The sequence below is a fragment of the Pelodiscus sinensis genome, chromosome 1 (genome assembly GCF_049634645.1).
Source record: "Pelodiscus sinensis isolate JC-2024 chromosome 1, ASM4963464v1, whole genome shotgun sequence".
Taxonomy (NCBI): Eukaryota; Metazoa; Chordata; order Testudines; family Trionychidae; genus Pelodiscus; species Pelodiscus sinensis.
Genome location: NC_134711.1, coordinates 150839481 through 150857407, shown reverse-complemented (window position 1 = coordinate 150857407; position 17927 = coordinate 150839481). Strand labels below are relative to the sequence as shown.

The following is a 17927-nucleotide window of genomic DNA, read 5'->3' as shown; positions in this document are numbered from 1 at the left end:
GTTGAAGTTACTCTATTTTTATATTTGAGAGGCAAGCTGCTGTAATTGCTAGTAGAAGAGCTTTGTGTAAAGTGTGGCCACTGTTCAGGTTTTTAGGGTTGTTTTTTGTGATAGTTCAAGACAGTTTTTTTTCCAAGTTCTTGCCATAGCCTCTCTCATAGGCTCAGAATTGATAGTAGAAAAGACATTTTATGGCAAAGGTATTTTAACCACTTAAATTGCCAACTTCATCATGATGGAGCATGTTAATGAAGTTTGTCGGTCTCATTTCAGTGAGAAGGGTGAAAAAATGAAGGAGTCTCTGCAGCTGGTAAGCTTCATCGCTGCCCACATGGCAAATACCTCACTACAAGGCAATGCAAACACTTGGGCTATGTCTACGCATGTGGCTTCTTGCACAAGTATGACCATTCTTGCACGAGAATCTGCAGAGCGTCTACACTGCCCGCCTGCTCTTGCGCAAGTAAATTCACAGTGCAGCGTGGTAAGAGGGGGCTCCTTGCACAAGAGCTACGCTCTTTTTTGACAGGTGTAAGTCCTCTTGCGGAAGACGGCAGTGTGGACACTCGGCAGGGATTTCTTGCACAAGAAAGCCCTATGGCTAAAATGGCCATCAGCGCTTTCTTGCGCAAGAGCGTCCACACTGCCATGGGAGCTCTTGCTCAAAAGCACAGCGCGCACATGGCAGTGTGGATGTTTTCTTGTGCAAGACTTCCTGCACAAGAACCCTTGTGCAAGATGTTCTTGTGCAAGAAGCTGCGAGTGTAGACATAGCCTTGTTCAGTTGTCTTCAGCAGGAGCTGCAGATGCTCAATATAACTTGGGTATAAGCCCACTTTGTTCAAATGTAATTCTCCCTACTATCCCTGCTGCCTTTAGAATCAAATTCCAGTAATACATCTGTTTTCAAAAGCTCTTTAGCTGAAGGTACCTTTTTAACACCTCTTCCACGTTGCTTAATTCAAAACAGCAGGCAGTATAATGAACAAGTAGAAAAAAGGTACTTTAGGTAGTACGGGAGCTCAGAGTCTGCATGCTAAGTCCAGCAATCCACAAGGTATTTCACATCACTACATTTGCACCACCACCTGCCAAAGCCAAGAACTGCACCATAATTAACTTACACTATAAAGCAGGGCTACTCAACTTTGGGAGCCCTGGGGCCTACAATGATACTCTCAGCACATGCCAAGGGCTGCAATGTAAGTGTGGTTACATATACATGCAAATAGCTTCTTTTACACTGACCAGCATGAATACAAAGATTAAGGCAAGATTACACAACACACAGGCCCCATTTAAATCAGTTCTGCTGGCATTACATTTAAGTCAGCTCTGCCTTGGCATTACAGGGCAAAATTTGCCCCCCGCTTTCAGTATGTTTACAGGGGCTGGAGTCTAGCTTTAGTTACAAAACTAGCTCAGTCTAAATTAGAAGTTTTGTTAAACTTGAGTAAAATGTCAAGAGCAAGGTAAGAGGAACAGTAGCTGGTTATTAGCTGAACTAATAGTGACTGACTACTGATCAAAAATTTTTTTTAAACTTTTACGTAAGAGCATGGAGAAAAATCTTGAGACCTAGCTATTAAAAAGACAGACAAGGAAATAGGTCTCAGTTGTCCAGAGGACTCCACAAAGTCAGGGATTCTAAGACAAATATGAAACTGTATAATAGCCTCCTTTCCTAGCTTTTGGTGCTCCACATTCTTTAGGGGAGTTATTACATTTTTTCCAATAACCAAATTTACTATAATTGCTACCTTGACACTTGCTTACCTATTAAATTATCTGCAGTTTAAAACAAAACCAGTCATACAATTCCTCCCCCGCATGAGGGAATTCCAAACCTGGAGGAGTGGAAGGATCACCCCCCTCTGCATGTTAAGCTTTATTTGTACAGTGTAAGATATTCCGTTAGCAATGTTGAGTGACAGTCTCAACTGGATTCTCTTATAGCATATCAAAAGGATGCTGCTGCAGCACCACCAGTAGGTTATAACTTGCATAAACCCCAGACTAAGAAAAAGAGTGTGTTTAATATAAAGAACAGTATAAAAATTAATTCAGAAGGTACCGATGCTGAACACAGCTGCAAGGCTTCTGCGTAACATGGCAGCCTTCTCCCAACTCCCACTCCTGTGAAGGATTGATTGCAATGGAAATGTGAGGCAGGAAGACAGAGGAAAGTGCTAGAGAACCGTGAGGAGCAGCACATGGGAGTAGGAATGCATCCTCTATGCACAAGCTGGGATGCAGAAGGCAAAAAGGAAGAAGAAACTAATTGATTTCATGCTTAGATAGGATAGAGAGGGGTACTGTAGAAACACCTTTTACTGTATATCATTACATATAGAAAATATAGCATTAGTAATCTCAATGTGGCAGTGCAAGCCATACTCCTATCTCTAGACCACAACAGGACTCGCTCCTATCCAATACAGTGTAAGCTTCAGGCAAAACTGCTGAGCTGGGAGTCTGGCTCCAGTCTCTGCCCCAGCAGATAACTGATTGCTGTGTAAAGTGCTATGAAACAGCTAAAGGCAATAGAAGCCACTTATATTCATCTTCACTTAGGGTTCATTGAAGCACAGGCTTTTTGGCTTAATTATACAGTTCGGGATGCAAGATCAGCTGTAGTTTGTGTCAATCATTGTTTTACTGTCTCTGGAGATGCAAGCAGTTCTCAAAAGAGCTGCTCTGGAGCCGAGTTTTGAAGATCATGGCGCTGTATTGAAGTCTCACTCTTTCTTTGCCTCTATGCTGTAAAGATCTATGCGCTTTTGAGCATGAAGGGGGATTTGCTGGCGGATTTCTGCTAGTTTTGTCAGGTCTGTAAAGTGAAAAATTGAACGTATTAGACCAACGCTAGCTGATGCTTGGAAAAAACTATACATCACTTTGTATACAAAGATCTATGAGAGTCTGTACAGAACCGGAGGAACAGAAAAATGTGAGGTTTTCAAACCTGCACACATACTGTGTACCTGACCCATGTGAATGAACACAGAGTTTGATGCTCATGCAAGGCAGGGATGATGTATATTATCTGAATTGTACGAGTCAGAGGAACTTGTCTGAATGGGTTTGATAACTCTAGGATGTGCATTTCTATAGATGGTTGTTGGCCAGATCACAAAACCAATTGCCACAACTGGCGCTGTGATGCAAAAGTCTCTTGGTGCCAGAGGGTGCAGATAGTTTCACAAGGGTCCCAGCAGTCAGATATATGCATAAGGAGCCCCTGTGAAACTGTCTGCACCCTCCGGCACCAAGAGATTTTTGTATCACAGTGCAAAACCTTATTCACTAAAGGATGGCCTGTGAGGCTTCTACCGAAGAGCCAGTAGCCATCAATTACTGCAAAATACATGGAGAGATAATACAAGGAATTGTGTCTATTAAAAATTATGTTTGTAAGGCAGAAAGCCAGGTGGTGACATGTCCAGGACAGGTTCCTTTCAAGCAGAGGGTAACAATACTTGTCCTCTTGTTGGTCAAGTATGTATGAGCACTATGTGTCTCTCACTGATTGCCTGTCTGCATTCGGGATATACTAGTATAGTCTGATTAATAGTATAGTCTGATTAACAGAAAAACAAAAGCTTATAGGTTTAATGCTATATAGACTCTATGCATTTGCCCACATCCCTGGTCAATTTTTTAGCAGACTGGCCAGCAGCTCAGCTTGCACCAGGTCCAGGAGCTACCCCTGCTACAGCTCTGCATATAAAGTGTATTAGGAGCAAGCAGGCAGGCAGCCCAATTCTGTTCAGGCTTGCCCTGGGCCTGGGAGCTCAGACCTGCCCTCATGGACGGGATGCTGCCAGCCCACACTATTGCCTCTGTATTAGAGGCAGCAGTGCAGGGTGACAGGCAGCCAGTCCGCGAGGGGAGCGGTTTTTTTAAACTAGTTCCCCATACATACCGGCTCCCGCCTGGCACCTCACACTGCTGCCTCTGATATAGAGGCAGCAGTGCAGACAGGGGGCTCCTCAGGAGCACACTGGCTGCCAGCACCACCCCTAGGGACTACAGAATAGTCGAGTAACCAATAAGAACTCATGAGGTTAATCGACTATTCATTTAACATCCCTAGTCTGTATACTAAGCCAAATGCTAATCAAGAGAGTGTGAAATCTTAAAGAGAAGAAATTTACAAAATGTGTTGGGGGAAAGGGGGTGAGAGCCTATTTTCCAGTAAGGGCAATGGATTTGTTCTGATATGTCTGACGTGCAAACAGACATGTTGGGTCTTTCACCTTGGTGGCAAACGCGCAGCCTGATTTGTATCATGAATTTAAGATCACAACCAACCCAGACTGTAAAATACTAAAAGGACTTTAACTTAGATATAAAGGACTTTCTTCACAACAGGAAAGTCTTATAAGCCTAGGTTCTAGAATCGGCATTATGATTTTCTATGTAGCCATTTCGTTCCAATATTTATTTGCTGCTATTTGAATCACTATGCTCCACACTAGACTTTAAGTCTGTTTTCAATATAACCATTAACGATGAGTGGAGGAGTAACAGATAAGCGGGGGTGCAGGTTGTCTTTGGAAGTAGCAAAGCTAAATACTGAGAGTGTCAACTGGAACAGAACTGGATGCTCTAAGAGACAGCTGAAGGGCCTATCCCACATTTGTAGACAGACAAAGGAGCCTACGTAGGCCTCCTGGGGGAGCACTTGTATTGCTTGTCAAGTTGAGCTGACCTCCTGGCAGGCACAGCAAATCTAGGCACCACTAGATTGGTGCCTAGGCAGAGAAGCTGAGGACTGAAGGGCTCGTGGAAATGGAACTCCTGTTAGCCCTTAGAGAGCCTTCCAGGTCAGTGTTGAGGCAGATTGGCATGGTCTGGCATTATTGCCACCTATGTTATACCAGTTTCTGCGAATGACTAGAAGCCTTCAGTTTCTAAAGATGAGGGCTGCCCATCAGGCTCTTACCTTTCACCAGAATGTCTTTAAAAACAGGAAAATAAAACTTAAACATACCACATCTAAGTACACATGGTCAGATAAGCCCAAGGATGCTCGGCTTACAGAGGGTTCTAGTCTGCTTAGCCCACTGGTCCCCAAATGTTTTACCTCTATTCCCCCCCTTACTCTGTCCACACACATACCCCTTTCCCCACATTCAGGGCAGGGTGGGATGTGGATTTCAGTAAGAGGGGGCAAGGCTGGGGCCTGCAGTTTGGACCCTGGACACAAGGCTGGCAGCTGTGGCCAGGAGCTGAGGTTGTGGCACTCTCTCTCTGCCCCCTGTGGTGGCTGCCTATGGCTGCCGACATGCCCCCCATTTTGGAAGCCTTTGGCTTAACCTCACTGATTCCAGTTTACCTTTTTGGGTGGGGGAGGGGAAGAGAAGAGGAAGAGAGAAAAAACTACTATACTATACTGCACTATACAGGCTTACCTATATCTGTGTAGATAATGGTCTCTTCAGTGCCAGCTTTAGCTATGACCTCTCCCCTGCAAAATGAAACAATATTTAGTGTACTTGTACTGCAATAGCACCTAGGAGCCCATCAGGGACTCAAACCCAGTTGTACTGGGTGTTGTAGACAGAGAATAAAAAGATGGTTTCTGCCCCTGCTAGTCTTCAATCTACGAGTTAACATAAGCACAAGGTTATGGTCACACCCACAAGTTCTCTTGGGACTGAGGGAGCCTGAAAAAGTAGAATGTTTCCTACCCGTACAACAATGTCAGATTCTAGTATAACCACAGATACTTGCTTTTAAACGGCACTCACTTGAGACAGAAGATTTTGGAAAAATCAGCAAGCATAATACACAAATGGTAAATCATTCCGGATTCACACCGCTTTATGAAGATTACACTTCATTAGTGTTCTCTTCATAACTGTATCAGCACTTTGATGACTACACTTGCCCTGAGCAGGTCTCCACACGGCTGTGTTCCTCACATTACTCTGACACAATAATGGGGCAGAACATCAGATGTCAGGGTTCTGATCTTCTCCCAGAAGCCTCTTGAACATGGGGCACAATATCTTAAAGGGGGAAGGGCCCACAGACCACCACTTTAAGGAGCTGCAGGATAGATACTTAAAAGAACACACTATTGCAACAGAGTAACGTGGATGGATGCATGTGAGTATTTCACCCACGCAGGATGGCTAGCATGAATGCATTGAACCACTTCAGACTGAAGACAGATTCAAGTTCTCTGGTAGGTATAAGGCTGTACATAGCTCTTGTTTAGAAGGAATCTTCTGTAGACAAACCAACACAATCTATAAATCTAAGAGTCCTTTAGATGGGGGGGGGGGGGCGGCGACTGTCTTTGCTGCATAGGTAAAGTTTATCTGTAGGATCAGTTTTAACTTCAGATATCCACTAGCAGTACTGCACATGCTGGGGGTTTGACTGATTAATAAGTCCTTCCCATCTCAGATTCTACCAGAGTGTTGCAAGAAATTGAGCAGGCACAGAAGGGTCTATTTTAAAATCAGGATTAATAATAATTATTGCTCATCAATCATTCTCACTATCTCTACTATTAAGCAACATAGTAATGCCATTGCAGCAAAGTGAAAGGGCTGATGCACCAACAATCAAAGAGAGATTTCAACTTTACACAAGTTCAGAATGGAGTTTTCTACAGATAAGTCACATGAATTAATTATTTGGAAGAAGAAAAAAAGTAATTATTGCCAACAAATGTTCTCGGCTACATATTTATCCTAATTTATCCAAAGCTACTCAAGCTCATAAATGAAAATTAACTGCTGCTTATGGAATACCCTTTGACCTGTTTGGTCTATACCCTGCTAATTCTGTCTCTCAGATCAAGTTGATTTTATTCTTTTCTGAATGATGGTTTGGTTTTTAAAACCAGAATATCTGTATGGAAGAAAGTAAGTGTTTTGTAAATTAGCAGATTTCATGTGGAATGTGATGAGATACAAAAATTCAATATATTGTTCTATCCTTACCAAGACAGGTATATCTTACATTTTGTGACAGGATCTTTTTCTCTGATTTTTTTAAACAAGTTAAAAATATAGAGGTAGTTAAAATGTGGATGATGCAGAGTTCAACAGGGATTAGTTTTTAATCCACATAAAAAGCTTTCAAGGTTCCAATTGCAGCTCCAATTGTATTCAGAATAAAACTTATTTCGACAGTGATTATTCACCGAAACCCAGTTTGTTTGGTCCAAGCAGCCCTGATCACATTGAAGTAAAGGATTTGCTTCCTTTTAGCCTTAAAAATATTTTAACCAAGCAATAATTTTTTTTTATTACACACTGACAGCCAAGTTATATTTTCTCTGTTAGAAAAGGGATGCACAAGCTCACAGGAAGTTTCTCTTACTATCCTGCTTTTAAAGACTATTTCACAATTCTGCAGGATATTAGTTTAAAGGACTCAACTAATGAAAGGAGATTTCCTTAGATGGACACTAACAACTTGAAATCCTGCCTCTATTTTTTTAATGGTGAAATAATTAATCCCAGGTGCTACACCTACCTCTGAAATCTTCAGACAATTTCTGCATTTTTACAACCCATTTTATCAAAGTTTCTTTTTGTTATGTAAAAAACCCACACAAACAGCAAAGCTGCTATCCATAAAGTACTGTCAGAGGCATAAAGTTAATTGTAAAAATAGGGAATTGCATGTGTCATTTGCAATTAAAGCGGTCTTAGGTGATACTTTTAAGTACAGGTAGAAACGTTTTCAGACAGAGGTGCAATTGTGTCTTTGGAAGTTTGGTTAGAAAAATTCTTTTATTCTTTTCCACTTACCAGGGGTTTACTACAGTGCTATGTCCCCAGGCAATGTAAGATGCTCTCTCGTCTCTAGCAGGAGATGCAGTAGCCACGTAGACTTGGTTATCAACAGCTCTGTATTCAAAGAAGAACAACAAAAACCTGTCCACATCTTTGTATACCACAGATTAACTGTTTTTGAGAAAAACAGAAGGGAAGGAAAAATTATGCCAAAGAAATTATCTAGATTTTCCACCTTGCTGAATTTTAGGAGATACAAACTAGCCAAAACCATAAGTAATGTCAAGGTCAGCAAGGCAAAAACCCAGAGAGTTGAGCTGAAAGAAACAGGACTAAATTAATTGCCCAAAGCATTTAAGCTCCCATTAATGCCAATGTAAAAATCCTTTGCTCAATAGGGATGGCTGGTTGAATCACACTCAATCTGAATACCAGCCACTGCCTCCATTCCAGGATCTAGACAGTAACATGCCACAAAGGAGCCAACATACCAACTGAGTGACTAAACTGTGACAGGATTCAGGAGACGTAGATTCTGTTCCTGACTTTTGCTGATTCAGAGTGATCTTGGGGGAAAAAAAATCACAGCGAGCAACTCTTAGAATTAACCCCTTTCTACTGCTCAGTGGCTCAAGCTTCCCCATCCGTGTGACCTCTCTGTGTAATGCACTCCCACGTCTAAGGATCTTAGAGATTGGCATGTGAGAGACTGGCACAAAGGTGTTTATATCATGACTGAAGTATTAAGAGTTTTCCTATTGAGGGTGGGAATTACTGGCTGTTGTGCATGGCTTAGAATATATAAAGAAGTTAGATTAGAAAGAATTGAGACACACTAAAGCCCAGTTCAACAAGCTAAAATCCCTTTCAGGAGGAGGAGGGGGGAAAAGCTGTTACTTCATTCTTACCGTCCTCTTTGTAGCAGTTCCCAGTGGGCTGGTCCAGTTGTCATATTAAAAGCCCCTGGATACACTAACAGCTGGCAACCTTAGTTAAAAAATAATGGCTCAGTATTATAAGACAACAAGGCACTTGTCATGGGGAAGCACAGCTATGTCAGTTCTGAGCACCAGTATACCTGAACTGGTGCAATACACACAGTTAATCCAGAGTAAATCGCGTCAAACAGCGTGGTGGCTTTAGGAGTCAGTCAGCACAGGCTACCTGAACAATGATCACTACAAAACTTACTGGTACTTAGCAGTTAAAAATGTGGCCCACCCTCCAATAAAAGACAGCAGCTGGTGTTTAGACATTTAAAACCCGTGTGGCTCACTGCTATATTTACTGCCATAGAACATCCATCCCTGCCTGTTATGAGTGATAGGCAATCTGGGCCTTAGCCCTAACTTAGCTAAAGGCTTCCTATGTGACCTTGGGCAAGTTAATGTCTGTGGGCCTTTGTTAACCCATCTGTAGACAGCGCATCTTTTAGGTGTGTTGTGAGGCTAAATCAAATCAACATTCTGAAAGTATTTTGAGACCCTTAGAGGGAAGATGCTAGAGAAACATGAACAACAAGGGTTGATTCCACTGCCATGACTAGTTGGCTAATCCAGTCTCTCCTGTACGTAGTATGAGGTCCAGTGTTCTTCCATCGCCTGCAGTAACCATGGGGTGATGTATTCTCTCATTTTTAAAATGCTTTGCAAGTCACTGGCCTTTGACTTCTACATTGTCTAACATTTGAAAGTTGCATGAGTCTAAGTAAGAACAGGACAAGTCACATAGCTATAAAACCATGTGACAATTGGGAAGCATAAAGGCTTTTGGCTGGGTGCCTGGCAGCAAACTTGCTGCCTCTCATCCTCTGGGAGCAAGCCAAGAGGATGTAGTAGATGTGCATTCTTTCCAGGACAGAATATGGTCATTTTCAAATTTCCTGTACAGGGTCCTGAGCTTAACTCAATGCCTCCCCTCTCTTGCAACCTCAAAATTATTCCCCATTATCTCACCTCTTAATGTGACCTGTCTCCTCCACACCCCTTTCAAAACCTACGCCAGGGAGGAGTGAACTTGTTTCTGTCACAGGTGTCATTTTGTGCTCCACAATATTCCCTTAAAGAGAAGCAAGTCTCTTTCCCCCATGGTTGTGAACAAAACCTTCATATTGTGCAGCAAATATCAGATGCTTGCACTCTGCAGACTGCCTGAAGCAACAGCCCATAAACATGAACGGTCTGATTTATCACAACAGAGTCAATGATTCTGAAACCCAATTCTGATATTTTAAAATGGCAAAGTTATTAACTATTTCACTTCTCAAAGCATACAAGAAAGGGAAGAGAGACCATTACCTGCATCCTCCCTTTTATGTCATCAGTCATGCACTTCTTTCACTCCCCTCTCCCAATCCAGCTTTTGGAGGGTAGTTTGCACTATGGGGGAGGTAAAGCAGGACCAATTCCACCTAAGAGTCCTGATTTGCCCAGCTTCCTCTAAGTCAGGAACTCTCCATCCTCTCCAGTAGCTGAGTGCCTGGTAATCATACAGTTGGGGGGTGGAGGGGGAGGGAAGAAAGGGGGGAGGAGTAAAACCTGGATGGCTGGGATTAAGGGTGGAGAGAGAAAGGTATTTTCCTTTTGAGTGTATTTTTTTTGCAGACATCTCTATCTGTAACTGGTTAGAATATGCAGAACCTTCACAAAGGGTAGGTACTGTAAGCACTTGTACTAAGTAAACTGCAGCGAATACTTCCAAGCACTGGCCCACAGGTAGATCAGTACCCACTACTGTCTCAATGACTGGCCAAGTGGACAGCTGTATTTTTGAATCAGAAGCTCACAAGCTCTATTCCTGATACGGTCTATGCAGTTTGTGGACAATCATGTGGTCTGATCATATGTATGCAGCTGTGGACTGATCACCAAAGAGCACTATATCTGAAGCAGCCCTCTATGGATGGGTCACCTCTCAAGTAAAGGCAAGTCACTGTTGTATTAAGTCTACGCAAATGTATTTAGCAACACATCCTCACCTTTCTGTGTGTAGATTTGAGCAAGCTCAGCAAATCGGATGTCATAGCAGATCCCCAGTCCCACTTTACAGTATGCTGTTCCCAAAACAAGAAGGACACAAAGAAGAAATCACTGTCATGCTGAATGCCAGAAAAGAGTTTCAAGTTTCCATCCAGCAATCATGAAAGCCCTTGTATAATACTTTTCACCACAAGAAATAAGCACTGATTTTAGACACATGCTTTCTTTTCTACAAGCATTGTACCTGCAGTGCATTTCAGCACGTATTACCCCAAAAAAGTGCACCAATCTGAGATAGGGATGTAGTCGACTAGTCGCTTTCCCCCACCCTGGCTGCCTCTATCAGAGGCGGGGGGGGGGGGAAATGTTTTAAAAGCTGGTTCCCCTAGCACCAGTTCTGTGGGGAGCAGGAGAAGCAGGTGGCGGCGGGTGTGAGTCTGGAATCAGCTGATTCCCGGCTCACTCCCAGATGCTGTGCTTCAGCCTTTTAAATGTATTAAGAGCCTACCCAGTGTGAGCTGGGACAGCTGATTCCTGGCTTGCACTCTCCCCCGCTGCACACCAGCCTTTTAAATATATTTAAAAGGCAGACACACAGCGGGGTTAGCTCCCGGGCTAGGAGCTCACCCGGCTGCAGCTCCCCCACTTATCAATAAAAGTTATTTTATCAAGCAGTCATTCCACTAAGAAGCTTGTCATATTAGGTCTTTGTCTGTTTTTTACAGGTATCTCTTCAAAAATTATTGATCAACTTCTTAATGAAGCATACAGATAGAAAAGCATACAATGTATGTCCTGAGATAATAAGACAATTGTTACTAAAAGATTTCTCCCATAGCCATTCAAAATGTATTGCAAGAAGGAGATGACCACAGTCCAAGGGAGATTTGAGAATTTCGAGATCAGTTAATGGGACAGCGTAATTTTGGTGGGATTATAAACAAGTGCAAGAGTCACCTAAGGAAGCAAGTTGTCTTGGGAGTGGATATAAAACAAATTACCTGGGGCTTTCTACTATGTTAGCTGAATATTTCAGATCCACACTACCGTGTCATACTCATAGCAGGTCCAGTCCAATACTTTGTTTTCCCAGCCAACTTTTAGGCATAATGAGGTACATATAAATGATCTAAATAAAATGATTCCATTGTTCAAACTAACTTTGTGAACGCCTAGTATGTACTATGGGAATACTGAACCCTCATAAGAAAGCTACTTCAACAACTGCTTTTCCCATTTTTTCCATTCTAGTTTGAGAGAAAAATCTTAGTCATCTGGGCAACATCTGTAAACATGCAACTGGGAATTGTGGAACCATAACTCCAAACCACAAGAGCCCAGCCAAGGCTTGACAAAAACCAACATCTATCGCTATGAAATATCACTGTTACGAATAAATATAGATTGTGGTATGTGCAACACTCCAAACCAGGCCCTCCAAAAACATAAGTCACTCATTTGTTTGACTAAATTATAAGACTTCTAGTAATATAAACGTTCAGCCATCACCATTACTGACTGGAACCTACATGACACGTGTCCGGTGCTGCTCAGATAATTTTTTTTGGATGTTGCGTCAATTTCCACCACCTCGTCTTTATCTTTTTAAATAATAGATAAGACAATAGGTAAACTTTCAAAAAGTGTCTGGGAGATTTAGGAGCCTAAGTTCCATCCATCCAAAGCATCTAATTAATTCATTTAGCAACAGGACTTGGGTGCTTTTGAGAAACACATGGTCTGTATTCCTCTGTGTTTGTCAAATGCCTAGTACACTTGAACATTAAAAACTACTACTGTGGTGGAAAAAAATAATGTCAAGATGGTGGTTGCTGTCATTTTACTAGGGCCTCTTACAAAGATAATTTGTTCTCTCATACTCACGAGTATCAAACACCGAGAAACTGTCCCCTGGGCTCAGAGTTTCTGACTCTTGGAACCGGATTTTTCCAGGAACGTTAATATCAAATAAATGAATCTGTTTAAAAAAATAATCCAAGACACTCCTGAATAATTTGTAAGAACAATGATATGAACAGAGTTTTCCTTATTATTTATGAGCCTATGTTAAACTTATTTAGAAACTATTCCTCTCTCAAAAGAGGAATGCAATGTAGACATACCCTAACAGATTTATTCGGGCATAAGCTTTCTAAGGTGCCACAGAACTCCTCATTGTTTCTGCAGATACAGACTAATACGACTACACCTCCAAAACCAACATTGAACTTATAAGTAAAATACAAGACATTATGTCAAAGATAAAAGAGAATTATCTTTCTGATAACATGGTCTTAGCCCCAGACCTGCAAAACTTATCAAGCAAGTAAATTTTCCACAGTCACAAAGTTCCACTGACTTCAGTATGACTAGTACCATGCACAAACAATTGCAGGATTACACTGTCTCTGCAAGTAGTAGCAGGAGAGGGGTTCCAATCTTGATGTTGCCTCTTGGTACTATCGTATACACATATTAAATAATGGCCCAGTACAAGAGTTCCCTCCTGACAACCTAGGTTCAACTGTACAAACATTCCTAACACCCATGAAAAAGGAGATAAGAAAATAATTTTAAGACATCATTTAGGACGGCAGCCTAACTGCATCAGTTATGTTGCACTGAGTTACAGAATAGGTGAGCAGTTGAGTACTAGACTGGATAAATAGTGCCCAATTCAATCAAGTTCTGAATTATTGTTCAGTTTGACAATGTTTGTGCACTTCTTGTTATTCTCTTTGTATTTAGAAAGTGATATTCTTCACCCAAGCGTTCGGTCAACGGATGTGCAGACAAAGGTGTATTCTCATGTGAGCCAAGATGTCTGAGAGATCTATTATTTGCTATTGTTCTGTATAGAAAGTTTCTACCATCCAATCAGGGAACAGACACAATACTTAAGTATGACTTGGGTGACCAATCGTTCACCACAAGCAGCAGAGCGGAAGTGAACAGCTTGTGAACAACCCAGCAGATTAAATGTTGTTGACAAACTCTTTGTAATTATTCACCAAATAGCGAATAGGAAAATCCAAACTTCTATGAACACAAAAAGGCTAAATTAATCCCAAAATGTATTTACAACAAATGGCTAACATAACAGCAAAAAGAGCAACAGCATGGGCGTGTAGATAGAGCAAGGGAATGGGAAGACATGAGATAAAATCCTGACCCCATTGAAATCAACTAAAATTATGCCGCTGACTTCAGTGTGAATTCCTGGTTCTTTTACCAGTTCTATCGCTAATTTGACATGACAATAGGAAATCTCATCTTTCTGCACTTCACCTACCTCATCTGTAAAATACCTATATTGCCCCTTTTTTAAAGTTCTTTTAAATCCTCAAATTAAAAATACTTTATATACGATAATGAAACTACAGCACAACATATTCGCATAACTACTACCTCCTTTGTTTTTCATATTCAATTGTGAAGTCTGTGGATGTTAGATTCCTATTAGAAACCTATATGTAGACTTAAAAAGAAAGCACATCAATGTCTTATAAGACAGCTAAATATCAGTCACAGCCATCTCAAGAGAAATCTATTGATTGCAAAATATTTCTCTCTTTTCTCACCTTTCTGTGTTTAGCCAGCATAGTGCCATCAGGTCCAAACACAGTACATGTGTTATACAACTTTCCAGCATCCTTTTCCGGAATGGATCCTTTATTAAAAGAAAACAGATTTCCAACTATTACACATAGTGACACGCCAACTACATAAAAAAAGCCAACAATGCTTACGCTGCTCCCAAAATAAGACCCAAATTTAAACTCAGAAGATAAACACTAATAAGAAGCTACCTCCAATGAGATAGATGCCACACTCCTTAGCAACTTCTGAGAGCTTCTGTGTGGATTCTCCAGGGATTTTCTCTGCATATTCAGGAAAATATTTAGTACCATAGGGAGAGTTAAAGCATTCCTACAAGTGGAAAACAAAGAAACAAAATTAAAATCTGAAAGCATCACTGGCATGGTGTGACCTCTGAAACCTTACTCTCTAGGTACTTACACAGCCTTCAGCACTATAGTATCCGAGCATCTATGAAGTTATTCAAAGGCAAACAGACAACCAGAGGAATACCAACAATTGGTACCAACTCTGATAGTGGGTTAATGTGAACAAACTTTCACAACCAAGTCATTTAAGGAAGGCCAAACATGATGATAATTTTGGTTATTTAATGATCTGCTAAGAATTTAAATGAGCAACCTAGAGTTGAAATATCTATTTCCTGTAACTCCTTGCTATCTGGTCCTCCTGACGGCTGGGTTGACAAGTAAGGGTTGAAGAACCATCAGCACAGTGGAATTTGTGGCTGTGCATAGCCCATGTTCAGAAGAGTGCTTTTTTTAAAGACAAATTATTTTTTAAAGGTGTTTTTCTTTTTTTCCCCTAGGCCTTCCAAAGCAATCTGTTAAAAACTATTTACCCAGTGAACTGTGTCTTCCAGACTGAGTCCATTGCTAAGATTTACTATCAGTCAGAAAGTGGTATGCAATCTTTGTTTAGTGGGATCAAGTGTCCGCTCTCCTTTGACCTTCAGTGACTGAAAGCTGGAACTAGAAAAATTCAGATTGGAAATCAGGTACAAATCCTTAACACAGAGTGAATTAACCACTGGGAAAGATTCCCAAGGATTATGGGAGATTCTCTAGCACCTAAGTTCTTCAAGTCAAGATTGGAATGTCCTGCAGAGATGGCATGACATATTAATGCTGAAGTCATCAGAGACAATCCACACATTATGTAACTTGAGACAGGAAATCACAGAGTGAAATTCTATGTCTTTGTAGGTATTCAGATTACATCAACAGTTCTGTAATTGTGGGTCAGACCTCACAGTCCCAAGCCCCACTGCCCAAGGCTGAAGCAAAAGTCCGAAGGCTTTAGCCCTGGGCATTGGGACTCAGGTCGCAGGCTGCCAGCTTGGGGCGAACTCCTATGAGCTTCAGCTTTGACCCCCTGCCTGGAGTGGTGGGGCCTGGGTTTTGGTCTCCCTGTCCAAAGCAGTGGGGTTGGGCAGTCTCAGGCTTTGGTTCCCTATCCTGGGGTTGTAAAGTAAATTTTGTTGTCAGAAAAGGGTTGTGATCAGTGAAGTTTGAGAACCTTGCTCTAGATGATCAGCATGGTCTGTTCTGCCTTTAATGATCTGTGACTTCAGAGATAATTAAAAAAAGAAAAAGAGCCAAGACTCTGGAGAGCAGTTCAAATGTCTGTCCATTAAGGATGTTAAAATGTGTTTATTCACGTAAACATGTAACCACTGAAATTTTCAGTGGTTACACGTTTACACACAGCGGTATGGGGGGAGAAGGGGCAGGTTGCTGGGAGCCGATGCCCACAAGGAGCTGGCTTAAAGGCCAGCTCCCTGGGTGTACCAGCTCCCACAGAACTGTCTGCCCCTCGGCCTCTCCAGGCTGCTGCCTCTGTATCAGAAGCACTGCAGATTTCTCCTTAGATAGCAGATCTTTATTACTGAAACAATATCAACCCAACTTTAGTGCTGCTGGGACAATACGAATCAAAGCACCAGAACGAGGAGCTGAGTTCCACTGGAACAATTTACCAAGGAGAATGGGAAAAGCTGTATCAGTGGGTACGTCTAGACTACATGCCTCTGGCGACAGAGGCATATAGATTAGACTACCCGGCATAGGAAAATGAAGTGGCGATTTAAATAATCGCCGCTTCATTTAAATTTACATGGCTGCCGCGCTGAGCCGATTAGCTGTTTGTCGGCTTAGCGCGGTAGTCTGGACTTTCCGCAGTCGACATCAAAGGCATTTGTTGACCTCCCAGATATGCCTCCTGGGATGAGGCATACCTGGGAGGTCGAAAAATGCCTTTGATGTCGACCGCGGAGCGTCCAGACTACCGCATGGAGCCGACAAACAGCTGATCGGCTCAGCGAGGCAGCCATGTAAATTTAAATGAAGCGGCGATTATTAAAATCGCTGCTTCATTTTCCTATGCCGGGTAGTCTAATCTATATGCCTCTGTCGCCAGAGGCACGTAGTCTAGACATACCCAGTGACTACAGTGCAGGTCTATGGGGCTGTACAATAAATCAATGCTGTAACAAAACTGCAATAGAGATGCAGCTGAATTTACATGTCTAATATTTGTTTATCAGTATTATAACTTGATGTTAGCCTTTCCATTTCTCTGTTCAGGGCTGAAAGGGAGAAAAAGTTAACAAGCAGTAAACATGTAACAAACACAATGCTCCTCTCCCCACAACGTCAAACATTTTTGCCATGTGGCAAACAGCTCAATGCAGAACTAGGGTCCTTAGAAGGGGTTGAGGATTGATTAAAGTGGTCTTGGGGTGTAAGGATGGGATTGGGAGTCATCTGACAGTTCCCTGCTCAGCTCTGCCACAGACTGAGAATTGCAGACTCTTCTTTCAGCTCTCGGTGTACCAGTTTCTCCATCTTTTTTTTTTTTTTTAAATGGTGAGGGAATACTTCTTCTTGCCTATTTCCCAGTGGTGTGGTGAGGCTTCACTCAGTGATTTTTGTTCAGTGCTTTGAGCTTATCAGACAACAGAGGAACAATTAAGACCAGGTGAAAAATCCACACCCCATGAGCAACATAGTTATACTGATCTAACCCATGTTCAGGCAGCATAATGTCAGCAGGAGAGCTTCTTCCACAAACATAGCTATTGCTTCTTGCACAGCTGGATTAAATACACTGACAGGAGAAGCTCTCCCCTAGACATAATAGAATCTTCATGTGCAGTGCTATAGCAGGCAGCTATGCTGCTGTACATGAAGACAAGCTTTATATAGAGAGCTATGCTCTCTAAGTGTTAAAAAAATTAGTTTGATGGTCTCAGCATTTGTTCACATGCAGAACTTGCAAACAATTAGTAATCTCAGTACAGAAGGCCAAGTACAGCAACATCAAAGGTCATATTTGTTATGTGAGAGTTGCATTGGCACAAGTGAGCAGGGAACTTTGCCTATAACACTTACACTCCCACTAGTAGGAGAGCCAAGCTATTTTTTCCCCGGTTAAAAAGTTAGATTTAGAGTTCACTCTGCCAAGAACTTTGTACTGTTGAGTTACGTATTGCACAGCAGAGGATTAATGAATAGGCCTTGTAAGAGAAAAAAAGCTGACATGTATTGGAAAAGTCATCTCTACACGAACAGACAGGCTATGTCTA

The 17927-nt window shown here is 41.8% G+C and overlaps 1 protein-coding gene across 1 annotated transcript in view; it reads right to left on the bottom strand.

The window, feature by feature from the left end:
• Positions 1–1822: 1822 nt before the first annotated feature.
• The window catches only part of NIT2 (nitrilase family member 2), a 28875-nt gene continuing 12770 nt past the window's right edge, over positions 1823–17927 (bottom strand). The window contains exons 3-10 of the mRNA XM_006130687.4: positions 14551–14671; positions 14323–14411; positions 12626–12719; positions 10741–10815; positions 8672–8750; positions 7779–7877; positions 5418–5473; positions 1823–2830 (exon numbers count right to left, since the gene is read on the bottom strand). Of these exons, the coding sequence (XP_006130749.2) occupies positions 2739–2830; positions 5418–5473; positions 7779–7877; positions 8672–8750; positions 10741–10815; positions 12626–12719; positions 14323–14411; positions 14551–14671 (705 nt within the window). The 3' untranslated portion in view covers positions 1823–2738. The remainder of the gene's footprint in view (positions 2831–5417; positions 5474–7778; positions 7878–8671; positions 8751–10740; positions 10816–12625; positions 12720–14322; positions 14412–14550; positions 14672–17927) is intronic.